This window comes from Sitophilus oryzae, unplaced genomic scaffold (assembly GCF_002938485.1).
Source record: "Sitophilus oryzae breed Bouriz unplaced genomic scaffold, Soryzae_2.0 scaffold_931_pilon_pilon, whole genome shotgun sequence".
Classification (NCBI taxonomy): Eukaryota; Metazoa; Arthropoda; class Insecta; order Coleoptera; family Curculionidae; genus Sitophilus; species Sitophilus oryzae.
In genome coordinates, this window is record NW_022147563.1 from 250,927 (window position 1) to 277,557 (window position 26,631).

At 32.4% G+C, this 26,631-nt stretch overlaps 1 protein-coding gene across 1 annotated transcript in view; it reads left to right on the forward strand.

Annotated features, from left to right (window-relative positions):
- Positions 1–26,631, forward strand: part of LOC115890848 (protein numb) — a 189,137-nt gene that overhangs the window by 151,087 nt on the left and 11,419 nt on the right. Inside the window, exons 4-6 of the mRNA XM_030911200.1 lie at positions 12,430–12,611; positions 16,488–16,686; positions 19,351–19,614. Coding sequence (XP_030767060.1) covers positions 12,430–12,611; positions 16,488–16,686; positions 19,351–19,614 — 645 coding nt within the window. The remainder of the gene's footprint in view (positions 1–12,429; positions 12,612–16,487; positions 16,687–19,350; positions 19,615–26,631) is intronic.

The following is a 26,631-nucleotide window of genomic DNA, read 5'->3' on the forward strand; positions in this document are numbered from 1 at the left end:
GCACATGCGAAATATTATATATAACGTTATTGTGTCAGTCTATTATAGCCCTTGGAATATATTCAACAGAAGGGTTTAATTTGTATAGTAGCCGAATAATATTGGAAACACATCTTAAAATTAATTTGAAATATATGCAATGGTACTAACATTAACACAATCTTTTGATTCTTTTCAAAAATGTTTTTTATTCTTTTTATATCGTCTTCTGGATTTGGTTTTTGCAAACTTCGATACTGATGTTGTCAGAAGCCATGTACCGCTTTTGCCTGAGGACCTGTATCATCCCGCTCTCGATATATCGATTCGTACCACTTTGCCTCACTCATCCGATCTGCCGGTTACCAGGAATGGTGTTCCCCACCTTAACTTCAGGAAAGCCAATTTTCCCCTGATGTATAATTCCTTGCTCGAGGCTGACTGGTCTTCTGTTCTGCAGTGCGCGGATGTTAATGCTAGTTGCGACGAACTCTATAGGATTCTAAACACTATATTTTCTGAGTCAACTCCATTGAAGCGTCCCAGGCGCCGCAGATTTCCGGTATGGTACTCTAAATTGTTAATTACCACCATTTTTAAGAAAGAAAAGGCATACCGTGACTTTAAACTCTATCGTACTAATTATCATTTCCGCAAGTATAGCTCTCTCCGCCAATTAGTAAAATCTCAAGCTCGAGAAGCCTATAAAGCTTATGTGACCCGTACAGAGGCGAACATCGCCACTGATCCCTCGTCCTTCTGGTCCTTTATTAAGGCTAAACGTGGTCAATCATTGCTGCCGGCCACTATGTACGGCCCCCTGGTGCTTCATTTCGGGGCCCAGAGGTAATTGTATCAGCGTTTGCAAACTTTTTCCAGAGTGCGTATAGGAATTCTGCTCAAGCAGACGATGTTTTTCCTTCGTTGTCCTCCTCTGATCTTGTTGATGTCTCCCCAACAATAACCGCCGACGAAGTTATCACAGCGAGTAGATCCCTTAAGAACAAAATGACTGCGGGCCCGGATGGCATTCCCAGCTTCATTGTAAAAGATTGCGCGTTTGTTCAATGCCTTCCACTATGCCACATCTTTAATTTAATTCTGAAGAATGGCTGTTTCCCGGTTGCCTGGAAATCAGCTAAAGTTCTACCGGTTCATAAAAAGGATGACCTCCAGAGAGTTGACAATTATCGGCCTATTTCCATACTCTGTAATTTTTCCAAGTTGTTTGAAATTATCGTTTATAAGTCCTTGTTCTCGCAGTGTAGTTCCAGAATATCTAATGACCAACATGGTTTCTATTCTAAAAGATCATGTATTACTAATCTCTGTGCCTTGTCACACTTTGTTAGTTCAGTTCTTGATGAAAGGGGTCAGGTTGATGTGGTGTATACTGACTTCAGCAAAGCATTTGATCAAATCGATCATCAGATCTTGCTAGTGAAGTTAAGTGGTCAATTCAATTTTTCTGACAGACTGACAGCACTCATGTCCTCATATCTCATTGATCGTCTTCAGTTTGTTGAGGTCGAGGGTTACCGCTCGGACACATTTACTCCAACTTCCGGAGTTCCCCAGGGGTCCAATCTCGGCCCACTACTATTCAATTTATTCATAAATGACCTCTTAACAAACATTTCCAGCTTAAAACTGGCTTATGCCGATGATCTGAAGATCTACTGGCAGATTGACGGGCATGAGGACTGTCTTTTCTTGCAAAGCAATATTGATAGAATTAACCAGTGGTGTACTCAGAATCGATTGAACCTCAACGTCTCGAAATGCTGTGTCATGTCATATCATAGAACCCAGGTTCCCGTGCAGTTTGATTACAGTATTGCCAACAATATACTGTCTAGAAGGACAACGTTTAGGGATCTGGGTGTCGTATTTGACGACCGACTAACCTTTATAACTCATATTGATCAAATTGTTGCGAGTTCGTCAAGACTTCTTGGCTTTATTATTCGTAACTGTAAACTCTTCGTAGGTTCTGAACCTCTCAAGCAGCTCTATTTTTCGTTGATCAGGTCAAGGCTGGAGTATGGATCTTTGGTATGGTGTCCAATCTATGAGTGTCATGTTGCATCCCTTGAATCAGTACAGAGGCGTTTCTTAAAGCAACTGGTGTTCAGGGAGGAGGGGGGGTTTACCCTGTTAGAGGTGTGGATCACATTGAGATGTTGTCTCGGTTCGATGTGCAACCACTTTCCTTGAGAAGGATCATTCACTCAGTAACTTTCCTGTGGAAACTGCTGAATGGTCTTATAGATTCCCCAACTCTTTTGGAAACGATACCATTCCGGGTACTGCGACCTACCTCCAGAGCGAATACCACTTTTGTGCTTCCTCGAGCCAGAACTAACGTTAGGTTTCGGGATCCGATTTTCACCATGTGTAGCAACCTTAACTCTGTCTCCGTTGACTGTGATGTGTTTGACTGCTCTGTGGGTCATTTGGTCTCACTGGTGGGTGAGGGGCATTAATGGTTAACTATTGTTTATAATAGTAATTTATAATTAATAATTTGTTATTGTTGTTATTATTATTATTGATTCATTTAGGTTTAGATTTAGGTTTAGTTTTCTCTTTTTGTATTTTTTTTCTTGGTTTTTGTAAATTTGATATTTAATGTTTAGTAACAACCTATTGTTTAGATTGTATTTCCTGTAAGTGGGCTCTAATTGCCTGTTGGAAATAAAGGCTATTATTATTATTATTATTATTTGATTCTGAGAGTTGTCGGGAAGTTACAGAGACCAGAATAAAAGCAATAACAAGTTAACCCACTTGGTGGCATATGAGCCTCTTGGTGACATTACTGTTTCGAAGGGGAAAATATTTTAGATTTTTTTTTCTTTGAATAACCATCTAAGTGTTCTTATAGATATAATAAGTTTGATGATTAAATTTTTTAAATAAATGTGTTATTATAAAGAATTATTTTGATGTACTGTGGAAATTTTTAATGTATACCCTTTTTTTATCTGCTATGCGAATTGGTTAATTTTTCAGTTATTTTCGTAAAAGTCCTATATATTCTGTGTACACACAATTTATCTTTTATTAGTCTGTTATTAAACCGTATCTACCTGTTGCTATATCCCCGTTAAATAATATATCAATCCAAAAATAACCAAGATAAAGGTTGAATTCCCACGACTTATTGAAAGTATATAATAGAGGGGAAAAGAGACCCTGAAAAAGAGGGTAAAATTCAATAAGAATTGATAAATATACTATTAATAGTTCTCCCTTCAGTTAATGAATATGAATAGTACTACCAGAAAACATTTATACATTTTAATTTTTTTAATTAGAATTTAGAAATTTCTGTTTTTGTTTTGAAAATACGTGATAGAGATGTCTAAAAATAATTATTAGTTACAGTTCCAAGACTGATTCATTAATTCTGGAGATTGCAATGTCCTAAATATTATTGTTGTTTCATAATTTAGGTACTACAAAATATTTTTACCTTATTTGTAATTTATTATTTTATCATTTAATAAAATGTGGAATGTTGCATGTCTTTGCGTGTCCTTCTTGCACAAGGTTTGCTTCTTTGTAGTGATGAGTAAAAGCAAGATCATGATCAAGACTCCTTCTTGGTCTTAGTTTTGCAGGGTCCAGTCTTGATCTTGCTACAAGACTCTTGGTTACTTCTTTAATAGATTTTTACTAGAGGCACTTTCTACGTAGATAATAAACCACTCAAAACAATTATCGCATATTTTCTAACAAAACTATTAATTTGAGAAACAAGACACTTTGAATTTTTTGACTTACTTTTTTAGGTAGTTTGGATACTGTAAAGGGAAATATTAGAATTGCCTACGGCGCTGACATGCAATTTTTCGTCCACCGACTATTTCCACCATTAGTACAATCATAAACCACCGACAATCACAACTACGCTTTGGTAGTTACTCATTTTTTGAATGGTTTTATACCAAACCACCCTTAGTTCCGCTTTTAAGAATCCCAAGTGCCTCTTTTGTTTACTCTATTGCCACTTGCATGCATGTATTTTGGTATGTTCGTTTACAGACTCACTACAGGCTCTCGCCAAGTTCAGTACTCATACAGACACCCCTCTTCTACTTACTTATTACTCATCTCCAACTAGATTGAACGATGTATTGCATTTTTATAAATTTGCATTCAACTGAAAATATACGAAGAACCTGTAGTAGTTTTTTTCATAAAAAGAAACACTTTTTTAGTTTTTACTGTTTTTTTTTAGCGAAAATACACTACTCAAAACAATTATCGCATATTTTGAAATTGGCAGCCAAATAGCCGAGAGTTCCCGAATTCCAAATCGTATCTAAGGTAGAGTTTTCGCACATGCGAAATATTATATATAACGTTATTGTGTCAGTCTATTATAGCCCTTGGAATATATTCAACAGAAGGGTTTAATTTGTATAGTAGCCGAATAATATTGGAAACACATCTTAAAATTAATTTGAAATATATGCAATGGTACTAACATTAACACAATCTTTTGATTCTTTTCAAAAAAGGCCAAAAAAGCATTCCATACCTTCTTCAAATTTACTTGCAAACCCGTATGAGGGTAGTTAAAGGGTTGAATTTCAAAAAATCTAATTGCGTATTCCGACTTAATTCGAGAAGAATACACCTCTAAATTCTGTGTACTAAAAGCAATTTGTATGCTTTCCATACTATCGCTTTCAAACTTACTTGCAAACGTAACACTTTTTTAGTTTTTTAGTGTTTTTTAGCGAAAATACACTATTCAAAACACTTATCGCATATTTTCTAAAAAAAAATTAATTTGAAAAACAAGACACTTTGAATTCCCTGACTTACTTCGATTCTAATACGCGCTGAGCGGTAATTTTTAGTCGGCCGACTATTTAGTTACAAAAGTGAAAACACTACATACTTCTGAAGCCGATCGGCCGACTATTTGATTGCATGTGAGCGCCGCTCCATAAGGATATATTGGTTACAAATATGCAACTAAATAGTCGGCCGATTAAAAATTGCCTGTAATGTAATCAAATATTGGGCCGATCGGCTCCATAAGAATGTATTGTTTTTACTTTTGCAACTAAATAGTCGGCCGACTAAAAATGACATGTCAATGCGTACCCTAATTACCCTAAAAAACTCACAAGAGAAAGGCTGAAGATGCATGCTTTAATTAAAGATATGTAATAATTATTTTTATTCAAATATGCGATAATTGTTTTTAGTAATGTATTATTTCTTTTACTTTTTTTTGGGGGTTTATTTTTGGTTTCTTTTAGGTTTATTTTAAGGAACATAAGCTAATATCATTAACTTATATTTACTGGAATTGGCTTTATATATGTAGTGTGAAATGAATTAAATATGAACATAAAATTAAAACCATATAATAATTCTATTCTCTATTGTTTCACATTCAACTTTCTACTATAGTCTTTTTAGAAATCGCCTTTGTTCAACAAAACCTTCTTTCATGTTAAATGTAAAATATTTTTCACACACTTTACATATGCCATGAGACACATATTATTATAATTTTCAAATTCACTCTTCCCCATACAATTTAAAATATATTTTAATATAACCAAGTTCTCACGCTTCGAAAATATATCTATTCGAATAGTCAAAATTTTCAATTGTATTTTAATTAAGGTGGGGTTAGATATAAATGCCGGTGAAGGGATAAATGATGGAACTAGAACAAATTGAAGAGGATTGGGTCTAGACAGGGGGCTCTGGGAAATTAGGGGCTGTCGCTTAATCAGATTATTAAATGACGAAATAGGGTAGCTTTAGGGTTAACAGGTTGGTGAGCGTAAATTGAATATTGATTAAGTGCCTGTGTTTTATATGTATATCAGTCTATTAAAGGTTTCTTTTTTATCTGTATTTTTTTCTGTGTTTGTACTCTTTTGGTTTGTTTAATATTTTATTATACTATAATTTGTTGTGATGTGTACTTCTTTTTTTTTATTTAAATTTTTATTTGATAATTTTTATTTAAATCTAGTGTTAATAAATTTAATTTCAATTTATTCCAAATACTTGTAGGTCTTAGTAAAAATCATAAAGTTTGACAAAAATATGTAAATATATTCTTTATTTTTAAATAAGTTATTAAGAGTCTATTACGCTGTACTTTCGGATCGCTCTCAGGGGTCGAGTAAAGCGGGTGTGTGGTCGAAGGAAATATATATTATATTTCAGACATCTGCCTAAGACTTAACCCGATCCTGTAGTGTTTAGTCACACCTAAAATTCCAAACACACGTGCTTTAATTAAGGCTTGATTACGGTTCGCAGAACTTCAGCATTTGCCATAAAATAGCGAGCAATTTGTTACAAAATCATATAAATTATATATCACTGTAATCACGAAACTTCAATCAATTTTTGTATTGTAATGAAATTTTAAATTTAAAAGTCTCTATTTTCGAGAAAATTTTGTCCAAACATAAGGAATATTTTGTTGATGTTTGACCATCAAAATCTTAAAAATAAAGAAGCTGTCTAAAGATGTGCTACAATACGGATATAGTATAATCCTTAATCTTTAATTTCCTTCTTCATTTGTGTAAAAATACCTAGCCAGTTTTACATAAAACGTTAAATACCGAACGCTTATTTTGCTACTTTTTCGGACTAGTGAAATGGACTCTTAAGTACAGTGTTAGATAAGAATAGAGTAACAAGTGTAAGAATAGAGTAACAAAAATGAACATTTTTACCTTTACATGTTTGTTTTGGAGGCGCAACTTACAGTAGATTACATTCTTTATAGATCCAGATTATTTTATAGAATATTTTTTTATTTAGATGATAATATGTTACTATTATAAAAAATAAAATTTCAAATATGTCAAATTTGTTCTCTTTATATAGTAATATATAAAATGACATCTAAATTTAGTATAATTAGTTATGAATATTAATCAATGAAATTAAATTATATATGATAAATAGTAATTATATTTTAATCAAAAGCTAACACTTAATAAATTCTATTTATTTGTGGCTCTATCGAAAATTAATTCCAATTCCATTGATGAATGTAGAGTAAACATAGGAATTGTAAAATGTAATTTATTTTAATATTGCCTAAGCTTAATATTATTCAGAAGTAATTGTTGTGTTATTACTTATTACACTACTGTATAATTTCTTTTTCATTTATTTTCTTATATGCTAATATTCATTAGGTTTCTTTAAATAATTGCACAAATGCAAGGTATTTAGGTTTTAATATTTTCTATACATAAATATGTAATGTTGCAAACGTAGCAATATTATTATTATATTTTTAAATGTTTAGGAATATTGATTTTGCCCAATAATTGCATAACATAACATATAAGTAATACCCGTAATACATACTTGTTTTTTTATTTTATAATATATAAATTAGTAATGTTATAAAAGTAGCCATATATTTGAGAACACAAAGTTTGATAGATACATTATGGCAATCAAAACTGTAGGAAATCTGTCTTGTTTAATTCATATTTACATCATTGATATTGTTCTGTCAGTTTTGATGTTAATACAAGCTGGAAATTTGTAAACTCTTTTATCTTTTTTGGAGGCACCGGTGCAACATTAAATTATAAACATCCCATGAACGGTAAACTAATAGGATTGCTCATCCTCATAAGACGTACGTTCGCCTCTTCCCGCGCTTCAGCTGACAATTGTGACGTCATTGTAGCCCTTGTCAAAGCCTTCGTGGCCTTGTCATGATAGTGTGTATTATTAGTTGCCTATGGTAAACTTATAAAAATAACAGCTATAGTCCCACAAACCACTGTCAAAAAAAAATCTTTATTGGTGACCGGTTTCGGCAATTCCAACCATCATCAGACCTTAAAAATAGATATAAACAACAAAACTTATATAAATGTATAAAAGCAAATAAAATTTTCATTTTATTTTATTTGCTTTTACGTTTCATCTTTCAAACAACGCTATTTTATACCATTCTTAGTACATACCAAAAATCGCTATTTCAAAAGTAACGTAGCGGCGGGAGCACCAACGCCAATAGTAACCGACCCAATCGCTACAGGCGAAAACGAAACTCTAGAAGCGCTCCAGCGACTGCTGGAACGAAGTAAGCCGCCTTCGAGGTCGAGCGTCGATAGCCAGTTACAGCAGTTACTTGTGTTCGCGACAGGGAACTAAAACTCTAGGAGCGCGACGGCTGGAGCGAATACGTCGCCGTCGCCATCGAGATCGCCCGACGCTACGTACAGGTCCAGTAACTATTGTAGGCGACCGACGAAATCGCCACGGCTGGAGCAAAACACGTCGCTACACTGCGGTTACTACGGTTCAAGCTAACTTCAAGAGCGATTATAAATAATTTATTTGCAAATTATAAATAATTTATAATTTTGTCGTCATTATGATCGTCGTTCTTCAGTAACAGTTTCCCCATTCGTTCTGGAGCGCGACACGGCGTTACAAAAAAATACCGCTCCAAAATCGCGTTACTCAAATACTGACACATCACTAATGCGTATGTAGACTAGCTGTAAAACTAATTATTTTTCAATCTAAATGTTGTAATTAAATATAATTACTCGGAATATAGTATATATACAGTCTTAATTGAAATACCAATCTTGTTTGATGACTTCCTTGAGGTTTTACAAAATACAATGAGGTTTTACTAAATACAAAATATTTTCATGGTGTCTGTCTGTCTGTCCGTCTGTAACACGATAACTCAAAAACCGCTGAACCGATTTTAACCAAATTTGGCACAAAAATACTGTGGCACCGGAGTATCTGGCCATTAGTTTTTGGTGGGGGTGGGGGGTTGGTAAGGGGGTATGGGAGGGGGTTAAAAATTTAAAAAAATCGTAACTCCAAAATTACAGTAGCTAGCGAAACGCGGTTTTCAAATTAAGATTAGGAATAATATTTCAAATCACAAAATCCATACATACATATATAAAAGCTCAAAGGGTTTTTTTGTTACATCCATCCCGCCGAAACTGCTTTACCAATCTTGATGATTCTTTTTTTAAATGAAAGGTATATATGTCTAGATTTGTTATGAAGTATTTTTAAATTGTTGAATGGCTATTTCTTTGTATAAATCGACTAAATATTAAAACATACCTGAAAAACACCTACACACAATACCTCCAGAAATAAATTATATGTCATCGTCAGTGGTTTGTCAGTTAGAATATATATCAAGTTTTTAGATAATTTAGGGATCACTTCATACAGCCAGCTTTAGATACATAAATATTACAACAAAGGTTCGTTTAAACGACATTAGTGGATTAGCTACACAAAGCGATTTTAGGAAATTCATCCTCTTAGAGAGTAAAATTATGTCGGTACAATTTGTTGTATGAAAATTCCTTACTATGTGGTCTAGAAGAATGAAATCCTACAAAAAAGAATTAGAAGAGATTTTTGAAATTCATCAACGAAATGAGTAAAGTTAGTAAAAATTTATATAAAACTTGGTGACCTCTGGATTATACACATAAAAATTGGCGCAAAGGATCATTTAAAAGACATGAGTTAATTATTTGGATAAAGCGATTTTAGGAAATTTATAATCTTAGGGAGTAGAATAGGGAATAAAATTTGCTGTACGAAAATGCATTACTATAACATCTAGCAGTATAAAATTTTATACAAGGGTTTATTTAGTGACACATCAATAATATAAACGAAATATTTCTTTTTCGATTATCCTTCAAGGAATAAAAAATAACTATAAATAGAGTATTAGTGCTCTTAATAAACCAAAAATAGAGATGAAAAATAAAAATAAATATTAAGGGAGTATATTAAGTAAAGCGACAATTGAAAATTTCAAATATTCATTTGAAAACTTCATATTTCAAAACTATTTATTTTAGTAATACAGTTTATATGGGACCATAGGTAGGGGTTTACCCTATCTATAAAGGGTAAATAATCATTTCACTATTTATTATTTTGGAGAGATTTAATTTTTTCAGATTTTGCAAAATTTCTTTGAAATTGACTTTGGTTCGATTTCGAAAATAATCTATATATAGATAAGAAATAAAAAACCGCCCTGGAAGATCGCCATCCACCCTCTATCCAACCATACATAATTAGTTTCAGTCAATGGAAGTAGTTAGAAAAAATTGAAAAAAAGTGTTAAAAAATGCAAGATTTCAAAAACATTTTGTGACCAAAATTGAACTTCTTTGAAATACTTTCATTTCGATAACTTCTAGGATTATTAAGATTTTTTATTTCAGATGGCTCTAATCAAAAGTTTTATTTTTGGTATAGAAAGTGTGTCATAAAGTCATATACAGGCAATGAAAAAGTAAAAAACGGTTTTTAAATTTTCGAATTTTCTTAAGTACATAATAATATTTAAAGAGAATAAAAATGCTCTTCAAATTGGAATATTGACGGCTTTTTATAAATTTTAAGTAAAAAATATGTAATAAGGTAGTAGGTGTATTTGACCCCAGAAACACGATTATGAGTGTTTTCGCGAAATTTTTTTTTGAAAATTTGGAATTTTTTGAAAAACCTTTTGGATTTTTTTTAGTTTTTAGTTAAAATATTTTTTTTTTGGAAATTTTTAAAGTAAAATAACTCAGTTATTTTGGAGTTATTTGAAAAACGGTAAAGAGAAAATATGTTTTTTTATCGAGATCTACCAGCCCTGAAAATATTTGCACTTATTCAAGACTTGCCCTGTATAATACCCAGAAAATCGACAATTGATAACTTTCATATGAAATACGAGTAGCTCTAAAACTCTAAAAACATAGTTTAAATAGGGCATTTGTAAGGCTCACTAGCTCTATATACAAAGTAAATCATTTAAATCAATGCATGAACTATTCGAGGTGTAACGCGAACGTAGTCGCGGGGAAAACCTAGTTTATAATAACATCAAAATCAGTCAAACTCGCAGTTTTCGAGATATTAACATATTTTAGTATGGGCGGCTATACGTGCCTCCCGGCGCCAATTTTTTTTTATTTATATTAAAACTGATGACAAAGGATTGAATTTTACTTGAACTAGAGATATTCTGAAATAGTTTATAGTACGGAAGCCTTACAATGTACCTACTAATGTTTGTTCTATTTTCTATTCGGTAAAGACTCATCAAAGACGAATCTTAGCAATATCTACATTACCATTCTCATTGGTGATTAGTTTCGTTATTGGTTAAATAGATGCATTTTCAGAAAATATTTGATCGAGGGGTGTCTCACTCCAGTGACTGCGAATCTCTGCGAAGTCTGTCATATAATAATTAGTCGACTGCCGTAAGACTGATGCCAGAGACTGCCAAGGAAATGTCCATGCAATTCCAACAGTGCGTGGGACACCTCGGATTTGATGCTATCGTTTTATTTAGATTTCTATATTTTGAATATTGTTTACTAGAATACTTTGATGCGGATGGTATGTGTTAATCAGCAGTTAACCGATAGCCGAAAAAGTATGATACTTGTTTGAAGTGAGATCATTCCCATAAAAAACTAACCAAAACCTAACCAAACTAAACTAGTACTTTACTTACTGTCTAAGGAAAATAGGGTTCACAAAATAAGGTTCACTATAATACACCAAAACACTACTTTAAGCATATGTACAGGGTGGCTCGAATTCGACGCTCATCATTGGGATTTCAAAAACCGTAAGAGATACAGGATCGGTTAAATGGAGGCAAAGTTGCGCAATTTAATGCTCAATAAAATTCCGTATTGCATTTTGAAAAATTCCAAATGCTTCTGAATATATTCGGAAAAAAAACGGAATTTTCAATTTTGTTTTCTATTGTTTCCTGGCTTTATTTGTCAAGATAACTTAAAATGAAAAACACATTTTCATGGCTACTTTTTTTGCTCTATTACTCTGTGTGATTAAATACTGACTCTGACGTTTCGGCTTCTGGCGACCATCATCAACTTATTTTTTTTAAATACGGACCTGATTTTTTTCTTCAATTTAATGAAATCCTTTCATCACTCTTAAAACACTATATATAGTCACTTTGATATTTGCCGACGTTTCGTACAGAAAATTCCACCACCAGAATATTTTTTGAAAAAAAAAATAAAAATGCAATACGACATTTTATTGAGCAGCAAATTGCGCAACTTTGCCTCCATTTAACCGATCCTGTATCTCTTACGGTTTCCGAAATCCCAATGATGAGCGTCGATTTCGAGCCACCCTGTACAACCAAACCTTAGTATTTATTATCCCTTCTCAGTGAATTTAAGGAATAAAAATATTTTTTCAGATTTAAATTAATTTTTAAACAGGATTATTTTGTCGGTTTATTATTTTTATTGTGAAAAGCTGATTCTAATTACCTGTGTGCGTCTCTCTGTGTAATAGCTGATCGTTGTATTACTAGTATTATTATTACAGATCATTGGCTGCTAGATGATATATATTTTTTAATTTTTATAGGGTTCAAGGCGGAGACCCATTCGAGCAGTACTGCATGTCAGTGGTGACGGGCTTAGAGTGGTAGAGGATGAAACCAAAGGATTAATAGTGGACCAGACGATAGAGAAAGTGTCTTTTTGTGCACCAGATCGAAATCATGAGAGAGGATTTAGTTATATTTGCCGAGACGGAACCACGAGAAGGTAATTAAACATAATTTTGTATTTAAAATAAACGCATATATTTTGATGACTTCTCACTTAATTGATCTATAGAAGAAGAATAGATTTCAAAGATCTATTCTGTATAAGAGTCTCAATTGCACGACTTTAAACAATAAAATGCTACGAGTGTAAATCAATAAGAGCAAAAAAAACGTGTGATGTGTAAATGATTTACAAAGATAATAATATCAAAGAAATTTTCTGATATATGTTAATTTGTATAATTGAAAGTTAGACAGGGCAAAATTTTGCGAACAATACTGAATGAAATATTTGTGAACAGCGGAAACATATTTTGCAAAACATATTCGTATTAATTTACTTTAAAATTATTGACTCTAAGAAGGAGTCTGTGATAAGAAAACAATATTTTTTACGTGACTCGGAATTTCCAGTTGTACACTATAAAATATACTATATTTTTTTAAATTATAATTAAAAGAAGAACATAATATATATATTATTTTTATAAAATAGGAAAAGACTGAAAACATAAGGAAATATATGTTTGGTGAGAACCTACTTTGTAGCTGTCAAATATTGCTTTTTATTACAAACCGCTGCTTTGAAGTCATCGGCATGTATCGTTTCTTCTACAATAGATAGACAGCTGTATATTTTAATGAGTGTGATGTAGGTGTCCGAAAATAGGTTCTTGTCTGAAATTAGTCTCCTCTATTCGTTTATAAGTCTTTGCAGAAGCTATGTGAAGTTTTCTATTTCTTAGGATGAATTTTGATAAAACATTTATGATGGAATATTGACGTATACCAGTGTGTTTTAGGAATTAAAATATCCCATCAAAAGCATAAAACGTAAAAAATGCGAAGTCTAACAAAGCAGACTTGCCATTACAAAAAGTTGTGAGATCTGATGTAAAACCATTCAACAACTTTGTTATAAATTGCTATTTAAGCAATTATCTAGAGGGTCCGACAATAGTGCGTCGGGCATCTGCAGCTCTCTCCCTAATAAAAAACTTGGAAATTTTGTTTAAGTGCTAACCTAAAGTATGTACTAGGATGTATTTCAGGAAACTATTTTAATTTCTACAGGGTGGCTCAAAAAACTGTGAGTGGATCGGGAATCGGGATGATTTTTTTTAATGGAATACCCTGTATATTATTTGGCTTCCTTTCAGATCACTTTACATAATCCTAAGATATGAGTAGATATATTTCGACAGTTTCAGAGATATTAATAAATAAATAAACAATATATGTTTTTCAACCTTTCTAAAAAAAATATTAAAAATACAAGAACCTATATTATGTATTTACGTTAGATGGTCTGTAATCTTAAATCATACAGGATGTTCAAAATTCTACGCCAAACTTTCTACAATATAAAATACATTTTCTTCGTTTTTTAAACAGAACACCCTGTATATTAATTTTTAGTAAATGGAGAATTAGAAAATGTTTCGCAGATATTCACGGTTTTTTGTATTTCATATGGCATTTTCCATAGCAAACTTTTATCAAAGCCACCCAATGATTTTTCTCTCATATTTTACCGTTTAAAGAGCGATATGAAATAATACCGTAGTATCTGCGAAGCCGTTAAATATTTTGAAATACTCTAAATAGTCTAAATACAAAAAAAAAATTTCAATTCTCCGTATACTAAAAGAGTAATATACAGGGTATCCATTTAGAATAACAGAGAAAAATGATTTTATATTTTAGAAAGTTTGGCGTAGAATTTTGAACACCCTGTATGATTTAAGATTACGATATTTATAGCAAGGTAAGTACAGACAGGCACCACAAACCAACTATTTCAGTCGGCTGTGTCACGAATACGTATAGCACTGATGATTGCCAACCTTCGCAACGAAGAAGGCATTTGAAGAAGAAGAAGAAGTACAGACCATCTAAAATAAACACCCAATATAGTTTTCATTTCAGAACAGTTCTTGTATTTTTAATAATTTTTTAAAAAAGGCTGAAAAAAATATTTTTTTTATTTATTGATATCTCTGAAACTATAAAAACATATTTAAAAATATCTTAAGAGTATGTAAAGTGATCAGAAAGGAAGTCTAAAATGTAAAAATATACAGGGAGTTCCATTTAAAAAAAATCATCCTGATCCACTCACACTTTTTTGAGCCATCCTGTAGAGGTTAAATTATTTTCCTGAAATACATCCTAATACATACTTTAGATTTGCACTTAAACAAAATTTGCAAAAAAAAGTTTTTTTTTATTTTAGAAGCTACAGATGCCCGACGCTTGAACATTTTTTAGCGACCGTATCAATATTAGACATATTTATTTCTATAACAATTATAATGACTTGGCAATTATACGGCAAGTATTTCATTAATTAAAATGCTTTATTCTAAAATGCATTATTTAGATTTACTTGGTAATCGAAATGGTAGATTTTTCTTTTATAATTATGGTGCGACTCATCAAAATTCTACGATACTTCTACATGTCCCATAAGCTTTGAATTACTTTCGTTTTAATAAACGTTCATTGACCCAGTGTGAGTACATTATAAATAAATATAATGTTCACTCAGAAGATATTTATTTACTTTCGGTTTTGTCTATAAAGGGGCCAAAATCATTATATAATAGACGTGTGTAGTTCATGAACGAACCAGTTCCAATGAACTATTCCGACCCCGGAACGAAAGGAACTAGTTCCCGGTTGCTTAAAAGACTAGTTCCTCAGGACCTATTCCAAGGACCGAGGGTGTGATATAATAATATGCGACGGAGATGGATCGGCCAGCGCGATCGTAGCCTGATGCTAGGCGAGAATGGGGAATGTCAGCCCTATGTTATCGGTCCCGGACCGAAAGGAGCGAGAGGAACTAGCGGAACTAATTAAAAGACTAGTTCACGGGAATCTATTCAGTCCGCAGTTCCGAGATATGTCTGGTATACTCTGACCGCGGCCGGCGTAATTACCACAGAAAATTGTCGTGGATACTGGTTTTAATTTTTAGTTTGTTTTTTGGATATTTTATGGGAATGTTTCACTTTATGTCCCTAAAATTACGAAATATTTTATAAAAAAAATAGATATTTTGACTTTTAATAAATAAATAAGGGAGCGAAACCTTTGCCTTCACATTTATCATTTAGCTTCACATACATGTGTCAGTATTAAGTATTTTGTTATTAGCTCTAATTGGTTTGTCATAGTTTAAATTCTGACTTGAGTTCCTTTTTTAATTTTTTGTTTTTATCTGCAATAATAAAATCAAATGAATGACTTACCTATATGTTTTTAATATACGCAATTACACGTCTCGTTATATTTCGTACATTGTAAAAATTACACACATCATACTACCAATAGTTCTGGCTTATAACAAAACCCATCAGCAAGCAGCGGGGATGTCAATATTAGTTGGAAGCTAATATGAACTAAAGACCTAGTTAAAGGAACTATTCATCTGGGACTAGAACTAAGGAACTAGTTCTTCCCATGGAACTATAATATTTCCTACCTCTATAATATAATAATATAAATAGCTAATGTAAAAACTGACTCCACAAGCTCCAAAACCCGAGAGATATCAAATGGCGCTACTGTCAAATTTAAAGAAGTCGTCCATTTTTCTTAAAGCTACATCAAGCTCGAAAATTAGATAAAATTTCGAAAAAATTTGATATTAATTTTTAGCTCAAATGAAATGGCGATATCAAAATAGATTTAGTTTGACCTGGAAAGGGTAGAATATTGTTTTATATTTCTTTTTGGGGGTTATTTTCTACAACTTACAAAATCTTTTTCCTATTCTCTTATGGAAAGTCGGTTAGAGTAACCGTTTTCCAAAATTTTAGTTCATTTTTATTCTTTCAATTAATTCTACTTATTTGGAACGTTTCAGGTGGATGTGTCACGGTTTTCTGGCCCTTAGAGAATCGGGTGAAAGATTAAGCCACGCCGTAGGTTGCGCCTTCGCTGTGTGTCTGGAACGAAAACAGAAAAGGGACAAGGAATGCGGGGTCACGATGACGTTCGATGCCAAGAATAATACGTTCACCAGGACGGGGTCCTTCAGACAACAGAGTATGACCGAAAGAGCCGTAAGTAGCGTTTGTTCTTGACTTTCATATTCCTTAAGAGGAAACAAGAGTAAGGATGCTATAAAAGATATAATAATGCAATTAGAATAACAGATATTTACGTCATAAGTCCGGTAATTCAACTGTTACAGTATGAGTGACATGTTCATATCCAGAATTTCGAAACGAATACTGTAAAAGTTAATTGCTGACGAATGACGTAAAATGTTTTATTTCATGCTGTTTGGATTTTAAATAATTGAGTATTTTTTAATCCATTTATGTATGTTTTGGATGTTATTGTAATTACTGGTGGAATTTTATTCTGTTCTAATTTTATTTACGTCGTTAATGTCGAGGCACTTAAAAGTCAGTGCTATTAATTTACTTATTTTTAAAAAAACTGTTAAAGTGGAGTCGATAAGTACTGAAAATCTGATTCTGAAAGAAGCTTTGGAGAAATCTACAAGGCAGTTCATCCCAAAAGAAGCATCGGGACTCTATGAAAAAGAATAAAAAAATGTCCAGGCCTATTCTTTTATAAAAATACAGGCCTAGTCCGGTAAAAATAATTACCTAACTTCTTGCTGTAAAAGTTTATTTTCTGTACTGAAATTAAGTATTTAAGGTGTGTTTTACCATATATCATGAAATAAAAGCATTAAAATGGGTTTTATTTGTAATTATTATTGTTGTGTTTGATGAGAGATTTTAGAAAATAATAAGCAAATTATTAGGTACTTATTGATACGGAGAATTGCTTGTTTACAATGATATTTTATTTTCAAGCAGCATCATGCAAGATATCATTCCATTTTTTAGATACCAAAGGCTATTTTTTCAATTATAATTGAAAATCAAATATTTATTTCATATAAGAAACTATTGGGGTCGTAATACACAGAGGAATTATTTTAATTGTTTTTTCATTGAGTATAAATTTGCATAACAAACATAGTTTCATCGTAGGAATCTAAAACAGGAAAAAAAAAACTAGTGTCAACGTTTGAACGATTTTAAATGGTTGAAATGATGTTTATTCTTGACGTTATTATTATAGATTTTGCGAAAAAAAAAACCTAATGCTGGAATTTTCTACAGGAAATTTAACTCCAAGGATTGTAATCAACATTTTGAATATATTTTTGGTGCTGTGGTGCTGATATGATACTAATATATATTGTTATACGATTTATAACTGTATAATTTGTACACCTTGTATAAATACTATACTGATACTGTGCTGATATTTATCAGTACTTAATTTCATACTTACTTTTCACGATGCAAGTAAAGGAAATCCTCCAGATTCCACAAATGCCTGTTGAAACCATGCCTGTCAAAGGTTTTTTAAACTTACTCTATGTTAACCTCCGAATTATTTGGCGCAGTTGTTGGGATTCTGTGTGATATACCATCGGAGTGAACTAAAAAATCACTGAAAGAATTCGAATTCTCGAAAAATAAATTGTTCCTTTTAACGGTCGACTTACGATACTTTTAAGAGTGTTAAAAGAGAAAAAAATATTAACGGGGGCAGGCTCGCTAACCGAATTATCTAATTGATGTGAAGTTGGATTGGTCAAGTTGCCACAATTATGGACAGTTACTGGACTCACCGACTTGTAAAATGTCGGACATGTAACTACAAGAGAAGTAAGAGACGATTGCAAACAAGATTACCGGCGATATACGAGGATTAGTCGCTGCCAAATGGGAACAGGCGTGTCAAAAATTGGGACGAATTGAAAAGATTTAAAGAGCTGTATAGTAAATATGGACACAAAACAAGGGGTTAATTCAACTATGAATTGATTGCTGTCTATAATGACGAATGCATTGATCTATACGCATTCATGTGTAATGCCTAAACCTAACCTAACCTAATCCCGACCCATTACAGAGTCCATTTCACTAATCCGAAAAAGTAGCAAAAGCAAGCGTTCGGCATTTTACGTTTTATGTAAAACTGGCTAGGTATTTTTACACAAATCACGAAGGATATTAAAGATGAAGGATTATATTATATTCGTATTTTAGCACATTTTTAGATAATTTCTTTATTTTTAAGATTTTGATGGTCAAACACCAACAAAATATTCGTTATCTTTGGACTAATTTTTTTCGAAAATAAAGACATAATTTAAAATTCGGTTATAATACGGAAATAGATTGAAGTTTTGTGATTACAGTGATATATAATTTATATGGTTTTGTATCAAATTACTGGCTATTTTATGGCAAATGCTGAAGCTCAGCAAATCTGAATCAAGCCTTAATCAAAGCACGTGTGTTTGGAATTTTGGATGTGGCTTAACACGACCGGATCGGGCTAAGCCTTAGGCAGATTTCTGAAATATAATATATATTTCCTTCGGCCACGCACACGCTTTTCCCGACCCCTGAGAGCTATCCGAACAGTACAGCGAATAGATTCTTAAGCTAGTTTTATTAGTTAGTGACACAAAGTTGAATCGGACAGTTTGTCTCTGAAGCTGAGTGAGGATGGTTATCACGTTATAAACTGTTATCACAGTTTATCAAAAGTCATAATGAAAGCAAGATATTTACCTTCTTAAGTATAAATTAAAAAAAAAAGATTGTATAACTTAATAAAAAAATATATATTTTTTATTAAATGTTATTCCGTTAATAGCAAATCTAATATAATTTCTTCCTATCTAGATTGACGTTGGTCCCGGTCCCAAGCAACCTCCAGTCAATCCGTTCGCCATCGAGAGACCGCACGCCACGCCCAGCCTGCTGCAACGGCAGGGCAGCTGTAGAGGTTTCAGCACGCTCGGTCAGAATTCGCCGTTCAAGAGGCAGATGTCGCTGCGAGTCAACGAGTTGCCCAGCAACACCGCCCGTTTGAACCAGTACAAGTCGCCGACATCGCCCACGAGCAACGGATTGAAGGACCTGAAGCCGGTGTCACCTATACCAGAGGTAAGAGGAATGGTTATCGGGATATGGAATGGCCACGTAGTAGTTGTATTTAGGATAGCAATTCGATCGATGTGAAAGCAACATCAATAACTTGTTTAACTCTTAAACTGCACTAACATTACGCTTCTCTCACAGTCGATACGGATACGGACACTCACAGTCGATTTACGGATAAAAAGTTGAGAGCGGTAGTTGCAGTAATACTTAAAATGTCGGTTTATGATTTATCATCATCATCATCATTTTCAGCTTATTCAACCATTTCCAAATATGGTGTATCCTCCCTCACATACTCTCTTTGTAGTTGGGCCCATTGTTGTATATTGTTGGCTATGCGGGCCCAAGTTATCCCTGTTAATCTCCTAATATCATGGTCTCATCTCAGGTTCGGTCCTCTTCTAGGTCTCTTAATTCCTCGTGGGTACCATGCTGTAATTTTTGTAGTCTATCTGTTGTCCGTTCTTCTTGCCAGGTATCATGCCCATTGCCATTTGAGTGATTTGACTCTGTATATGATATATATTACCTGGGTCTCTTTTGGTCGTATCCTCTCTATTCTTTTACGGTCTCTTTTAGTTATTTCCAGCATATTTCATTCCATTGAGTGTTGTGCGACTTGCTGTTTCCTTATTATGTCCGTTTTAAGTGTCTAGGTTTCGCATGCATAGGTTATGAATGGTAGTCCACATTGGTCTAATCTTTTTCTTTAGATAGAGTGGCATTCAAGATTTCAATATGATTGAGTTTTCTTCATAAGTACTCCATGCTAACTTAATTCTTCTGTTGATTTCTGGTAAAAGAGATCCCGAGTTGTGTATTAGTTGTCCAAATATATAAATTCTTCTACTATTTCCACAGTATTGTGCAATTTATTTTCTTTTCACTAGTTCGTTGTACATTACTTTAGTTTTTGCTTCGTTTTGAGATCCACTTTGTTGCTGGCTGTATTTAGTTCATTAATTTGTGCTTGTAGTTCTTCAGGAATAATTATGATTTATATTATCTAGAAAATACCCTTCTTACGACGACGAATCGTTTGCAAAAGAGGAAGGAGGGTGTGGGTGAATGAGACAGTAAAAAATGAAATGAATTTGGTGAATTTCAACATCTTGGGGAAGATACTCCTTTCCACAAGACCCTTTGTAAATTGCGATAGTGATGGCGATCGGTTGTCGCTGATCCCATAAATATTTCCGGTCGTGTATTAAATCAATTAACTTTTCCGTATCCATTTTTATTTTCAAGAGAAACTCCACCGATTGCCCAAATTTTCTTTTTGTAAAATTGTACCACTGGTATTTATTACATTTTTTGTCTCTTGTAAAATAAAAAATCGGTAAAAAACTTTTAAGTTAAACGGTTTTATCTTATGTGCACTGAAAACTAGAAAATAATAATAACAATTAGGTATTTTGAACTTCTAGTTCAGAAATATTTTAGTACTAGGCAGAATAGCTTTTAGGCATATTAGACTAAAATAAAAACGTGGGGCCCATTAACTATTGCTGTAATACTTTCTTCTATACTAAGTGTGGATTGCATCGACTTACTATAATCGTAACTGGAGATTTTGATAATCAATAACCAGCCGTGGCGGCTTCACCAGCGAACGCCGAGCTCATGATCTACCAAAGTATAAAGATATGCTTTGCCATAGGTAGGATTTCAGAGGGGCCCCACATTTTTATTTTAGTCTAATATGCCTAAAAGCTATTCTGCCTAGTACTAAAATATTTCTGAACTAGAAGTTCAAAATACCTAATTGTTATTATTATTTTCTAGTTTTCAGTGCACATAAGATAAAACCGTTTAACTTAAAAGTTTTTTTACCGATTTTTTATTTTCTAGTTTTTAGTATTTAACGGAAATGCCTACCGAATATTCCTCATTCTATTTAATTCATTTAGTGCATCATTATTACATGGTTTTTTACCTGATAATTTATTACAATCTGACGCTCAGGTGTTTCTGTCGCTAACAACTCTCTTTGTCTCTCTCGTTGTGATGCCAGCCTAGACTCATGACGCTCAGGTGTTTCTGACTCTACCAGCTGCCTTTGTCTCTCACGTTGTGCTATTAACCTGGCATCATGTTGCTCAGGTGTTTCTGTTGCTAACCGTTCTCTTCTTTTCTGTAGTCGACTATAGGTTTCATTTTCACTTTCTTTTGCACGTTTCGTTCTATACTTTTCTTTCGCCTTTTCGAGCCTTCTTTTTCGTTGTGTAGCAGTTTCGTTTTTATTTTTGTTTGTTTTTTTATTTATTGTTTCCATGTTGTTCCCACGAGTAATCGACATTTTAACGGTCGACCCCCCCAGAGGTCCAGTAGAGGGGCAAGGCTATAATATACAACAAGAGGCGCCCAATCTTGAAGGGAAAACGCTTGCGACATTACATTTTTAGCCACCCTAATGCCATACAGTCCTCAGCACGTTTTAACCTATTACCTTAACTTGGGTGGTAAAGCTACCGCTAACTACGTAGGTACATCTAATCACCTATTTTTTTATCTGTCCTTCTAACGTCACACAATCTTGGACACAACTGTTCTGGACACGACTACTCCTAATACGCCATTTTGTAACGACGTCCATCTTGGATTTTAAATTTTGTCATAATCACAGTTTTCTACTAGTGTAGCCCTTTCATTTGATACCCATATTGAGGGGGTTGTGGAAAAATATGAAATCCGCCATTTTGTATCGGCGGCCATCTTAGATTTACAATGTTATTGATATTACTATATAGTATTGTCATCGGAACTAAAGGTGTGTATCAAATTTCAGATCAACCTGACAACAGGAAGGTACTTAAATTTCAATTTCTAATTTTGACCCAAATAAACAAATAAATAAATACCGTACGAGTCGAGCTAAATAAAACCGTTTAAAAACGCCAATAAGTCTACCTTTTGAGGAAAAAAAATATTTTTCCAAAGCTGACTTCCAAAACATGTTTGTTGTCACATCAAGCTATGGACATTATTATGCTCTAACAATCTAGTTGGGGAAAATATGGAATTTTAGATTAAGTATCACAAATTATATTTGACAATAAGCTTGGTAAAAATCTTAAAAAAATAATAATTTTTAAATCAATTAACGTTCGGGTTTATTTTTGATTATTGCCCTCTAACGGGTAAATGAAGCACTTTTGTATAAAGGGAAATTATGTACAATTAACTTATTTTGATCTAAAAAATACGTAGGGTAGTGGTTCTATGTCCACGGGATATTGGGACACCCTGTATATGTTTATTGTTTTGTTCGTAAGTGTCACTGTTCCGTAGGTAATAACTGGCAGCGTTCATTCATTGCATTTTTCCCTTTTAGTGCCAATTGAGAATATATCCCGGTATATATTGAAATCTGAAATCATGAGATTGAGATTGAATCCCGGACTCAATAAGATTGAGTCTCGAAAGATACCCAGGTTAAGTGGCGGTTGCCATATGGGGGAACGGAGGCATTTTAAAGGCCACCGTGGCTGCGTTTTTTTCATCGTGTTCGTGTAATATCTTGTTTCATTGTCATTTACGAAAAAGGGTAGACTGGAAAGCGGAAACCTTTTAGATATATTTTTAGTCAACATTAAGTTTATTTAATGAAAAAAAAAATGATCTAAAATAGAAAAGAAAAGAAATAAAAGTTTTCCACACAATAGAATCTAAAAGGAAACTTAAAACTCGGAAAAATATTTTAAGTGCTCAAAACTTGACATATTTTGACCAAGCTCGTATTTTGCATAAGCTTAAATTTCGTCTAATGGTTCTTTATCACGACATGGTTATTTTTAGATGTTTATCCCTTATTGTTGGTTTTAGTAGGACCGTGAATGATGAAAGAAGGGAAATAAGAATTTTATTGTTATGCAATAATTATACCTACAATCTTGGAAAAGCAGCTACACTTGAAATTGGTTACATATTAATTAGTAAGTTCTTTCCCCTGGACACATTGACGCAACATTTAATTGTATTATTTTTTATTTCGTAAATATCCAATTTTGATGCATTTAGGCCCGGTTGTACAAAACACAGCTTATCAGGTCTTTTTATTAGAAAATATATACGTTACAAACATAATATATATCTAGTGTTAGCCATTTTTATCTTTATTGGTAGAATTTTACTAACTTTTTCATCATTAATTGAACACATCAGTATTTCTCAACATCCAGATATCAAAGAAAATTTATATAATGATCATTTTGAATTAAAAAGAAAATATGGAGTTATTTTTTATTAGATTATATTAGAGTTATAGTCTTTCGTTATTTATTTACTAAATTCTTTCGTTTATTACTTACTCGCTTTACTAACAATGTAGTCGTAAATCAGATCTATGATTATCTATGGATTTATTTACTATTATTTTATTATTCTTAAATCATATAGAATAATATTCGCTTTTTATAATAGTTTTATTTATCTTTTTAATTATAGTTGTAACAATTATAAAACCTTCTTGTTCTATAATTTGAAGGAACAATATGGAAGAGGACAAACTATAGTTTAATACACTTATTAATTCGCCCAATTTATACCTTACATTCCGAATAACTTCAACATTTTTTCTACAAAAATTTTTCTCTGGAGCTGCCTCAAGTTTAATTGAGTATCGAGGGATCTCAATTTTTTTAGTATTATTGTAGATATTTGTGTCAATTAAGCCAGTCTGAGTATACAAGTCAATGCAAACTATATATTTATACAACTTAATAAAGTTCTTTTTTTCAACTGAATAGTGTTCTTTCAACAAGAATAATAATAAAATGGATGAGCATTTATTCAGGCATAAATCTTAAAAAATCAAAATCAAATTTCTTTGTTATTCGTCAGTTTGAAAAACGTGTTTTTACTGGCATGAATTGAGAAAACATTTAGTAAAAAAAGGTTTTTTATCGTGTTCTCTTATGAATATGAATAATCGATGAGCGGAAAAGCTATTTTTAGAGAGCTGTTTGACGATCCTTTGAATCAAAGTATTCCTTTACCTCGACGATTTATGGAAAATATTGATTTTACCTTTAGAAATTTTTTTTTTTATTAAAAATTTGTTGCTTTTATATCAAACCTAGATACATAATTTAGAAGACAGTTGACAGCAATTCCAATCTTAGTATTTTTTTTAGATTGTGAAATTATTATCTTCCTTTCACAAAAAAACTGATGATTTTTTGGTTTCGTCTTTGAAATATCTTATTTTTAGCGGTACTGCATTTGGTTCTTGTCTCATTTTGCGGATGTCTTGATTCATATAGTTTATTGTGATGTCATTGGAAGATCTGGAACAAATTGAAGGTCCTGATCAACTTTTAACAATTATTATCTAAATTAGTGTTTTTCAAAACAAGATTGACGAAGCCTTGGGGTGTCCATTGATGCATTGATGGAACGGAGAGAAAATTTTTAAGATTTTCTAGGAATAGGAATCTAGTACATGAATCCTTGAATTTATTTTTCTTTTTCCTGACAAATTATACCTATACTATGTAAAAAAGGTAGAAAAAAGACTCAAAGTCTCGGTCTCAACGTTTATACAATGTTAAACTGTTACACGTGTTTCGCTCATATACGAGCATCATCAGACAAATACAATTAAAATTAATCCAAATACACGTTCACATTTTACAATTAAAATTTCCCAGTGTTGTTTTAATTGTAAAATGTGAACGTGTATTTGGATTAATTTTAATTGTATTTGTCTGATGATGCTCGTATATGAGCGAAACACGTGTAACAGTTTACCATTGTATAAACGTTGAGACCGATACTTTGAGTCTTTTTTCTACCTTTTTTAATTTGAACCAGGTCTCTTTGAGAAAAATGGATGCCTTTTTTAAATATACTATGTAAGATGGATTTTCATACAACTTTATGATTGATTAAGGTTTAATATACTTATGTATTGCTCTGTTTCTGAATCGTTACAGAGTTTAGAGTTGCAAATTAAGCTCACTATATTGACTTACAATTTTGTATCAGTTATGGTTTTTTTACAAAAATAAAGAATCAGTTATTTTTCTTCTACGTAATGTAGATATAGGTAGCAGATAATAATAGAATAAAGTTGAAATATATATAATCAGCAACATTTCCCGATATTTACCATTTTAACCATACTATATAAAATAAATTTATTTTAAAACTGGGTTTTACACCTTATATATTATTAAATAATGTCATATAAGACTCTTTTTCTTTGCTGTTATAATGGGAATGACTGAAATTAACAACGGTCACGTGTAATACGCTATACGTACGTATATAGGATTAACATTTATTACAATGTCGCAAATTCATATTAATTATACAGTTAATTGCAGGCAAATTTGCTACGCCTTATTTAAATTAACTATGTTATTATACCATTTAAGCGCAAATATGGTTGTAATTGTGTGACATTTATCTCGTTTACTAGAATGTTTTCAACACATTTGTTGAAACGTATGATGTATAAAATCTAATGTACTAGTGTATTAACTACAAGCCATATGTTTATTATTATGTTATTAGATTCGCATATAAAATATATGCAAAGAAATAAACCTTTGAAATAAATACTAAAACACAAGAAGCTCAGTTATGAATATGAAATAAATTTAGACTCAAAAAAATCCATAAATTAATTAAATATCTTGTATGCAAATAAATAATATACTTTTACTCATGTATTACTTTTACTTTTTTATATAGTTTGTACCATTGACAGAATTCTCGCAAATATAAAACATATACTGAGAAAGCTGTGAGGTGGAAAATTTTTATACAGTTTAATATTAGAGGCTATTTTACATTTGAAACAAAAATGTTATATGAAATTTCCATTACTTATATTTTCTAATGTATACTATTATGACGCATCCTTAGTAAATAGACAGTAGACAGTAGATACTAAAACTTCATTTTATACATACAATCACGAAAAGTTCATTTATCTGTTCCTATTCTGGTTTTCTTTAGATACGTTTCTCAAGCTGATTGACTGAAAGTATCATTGGAATTAGGATTGGGTTT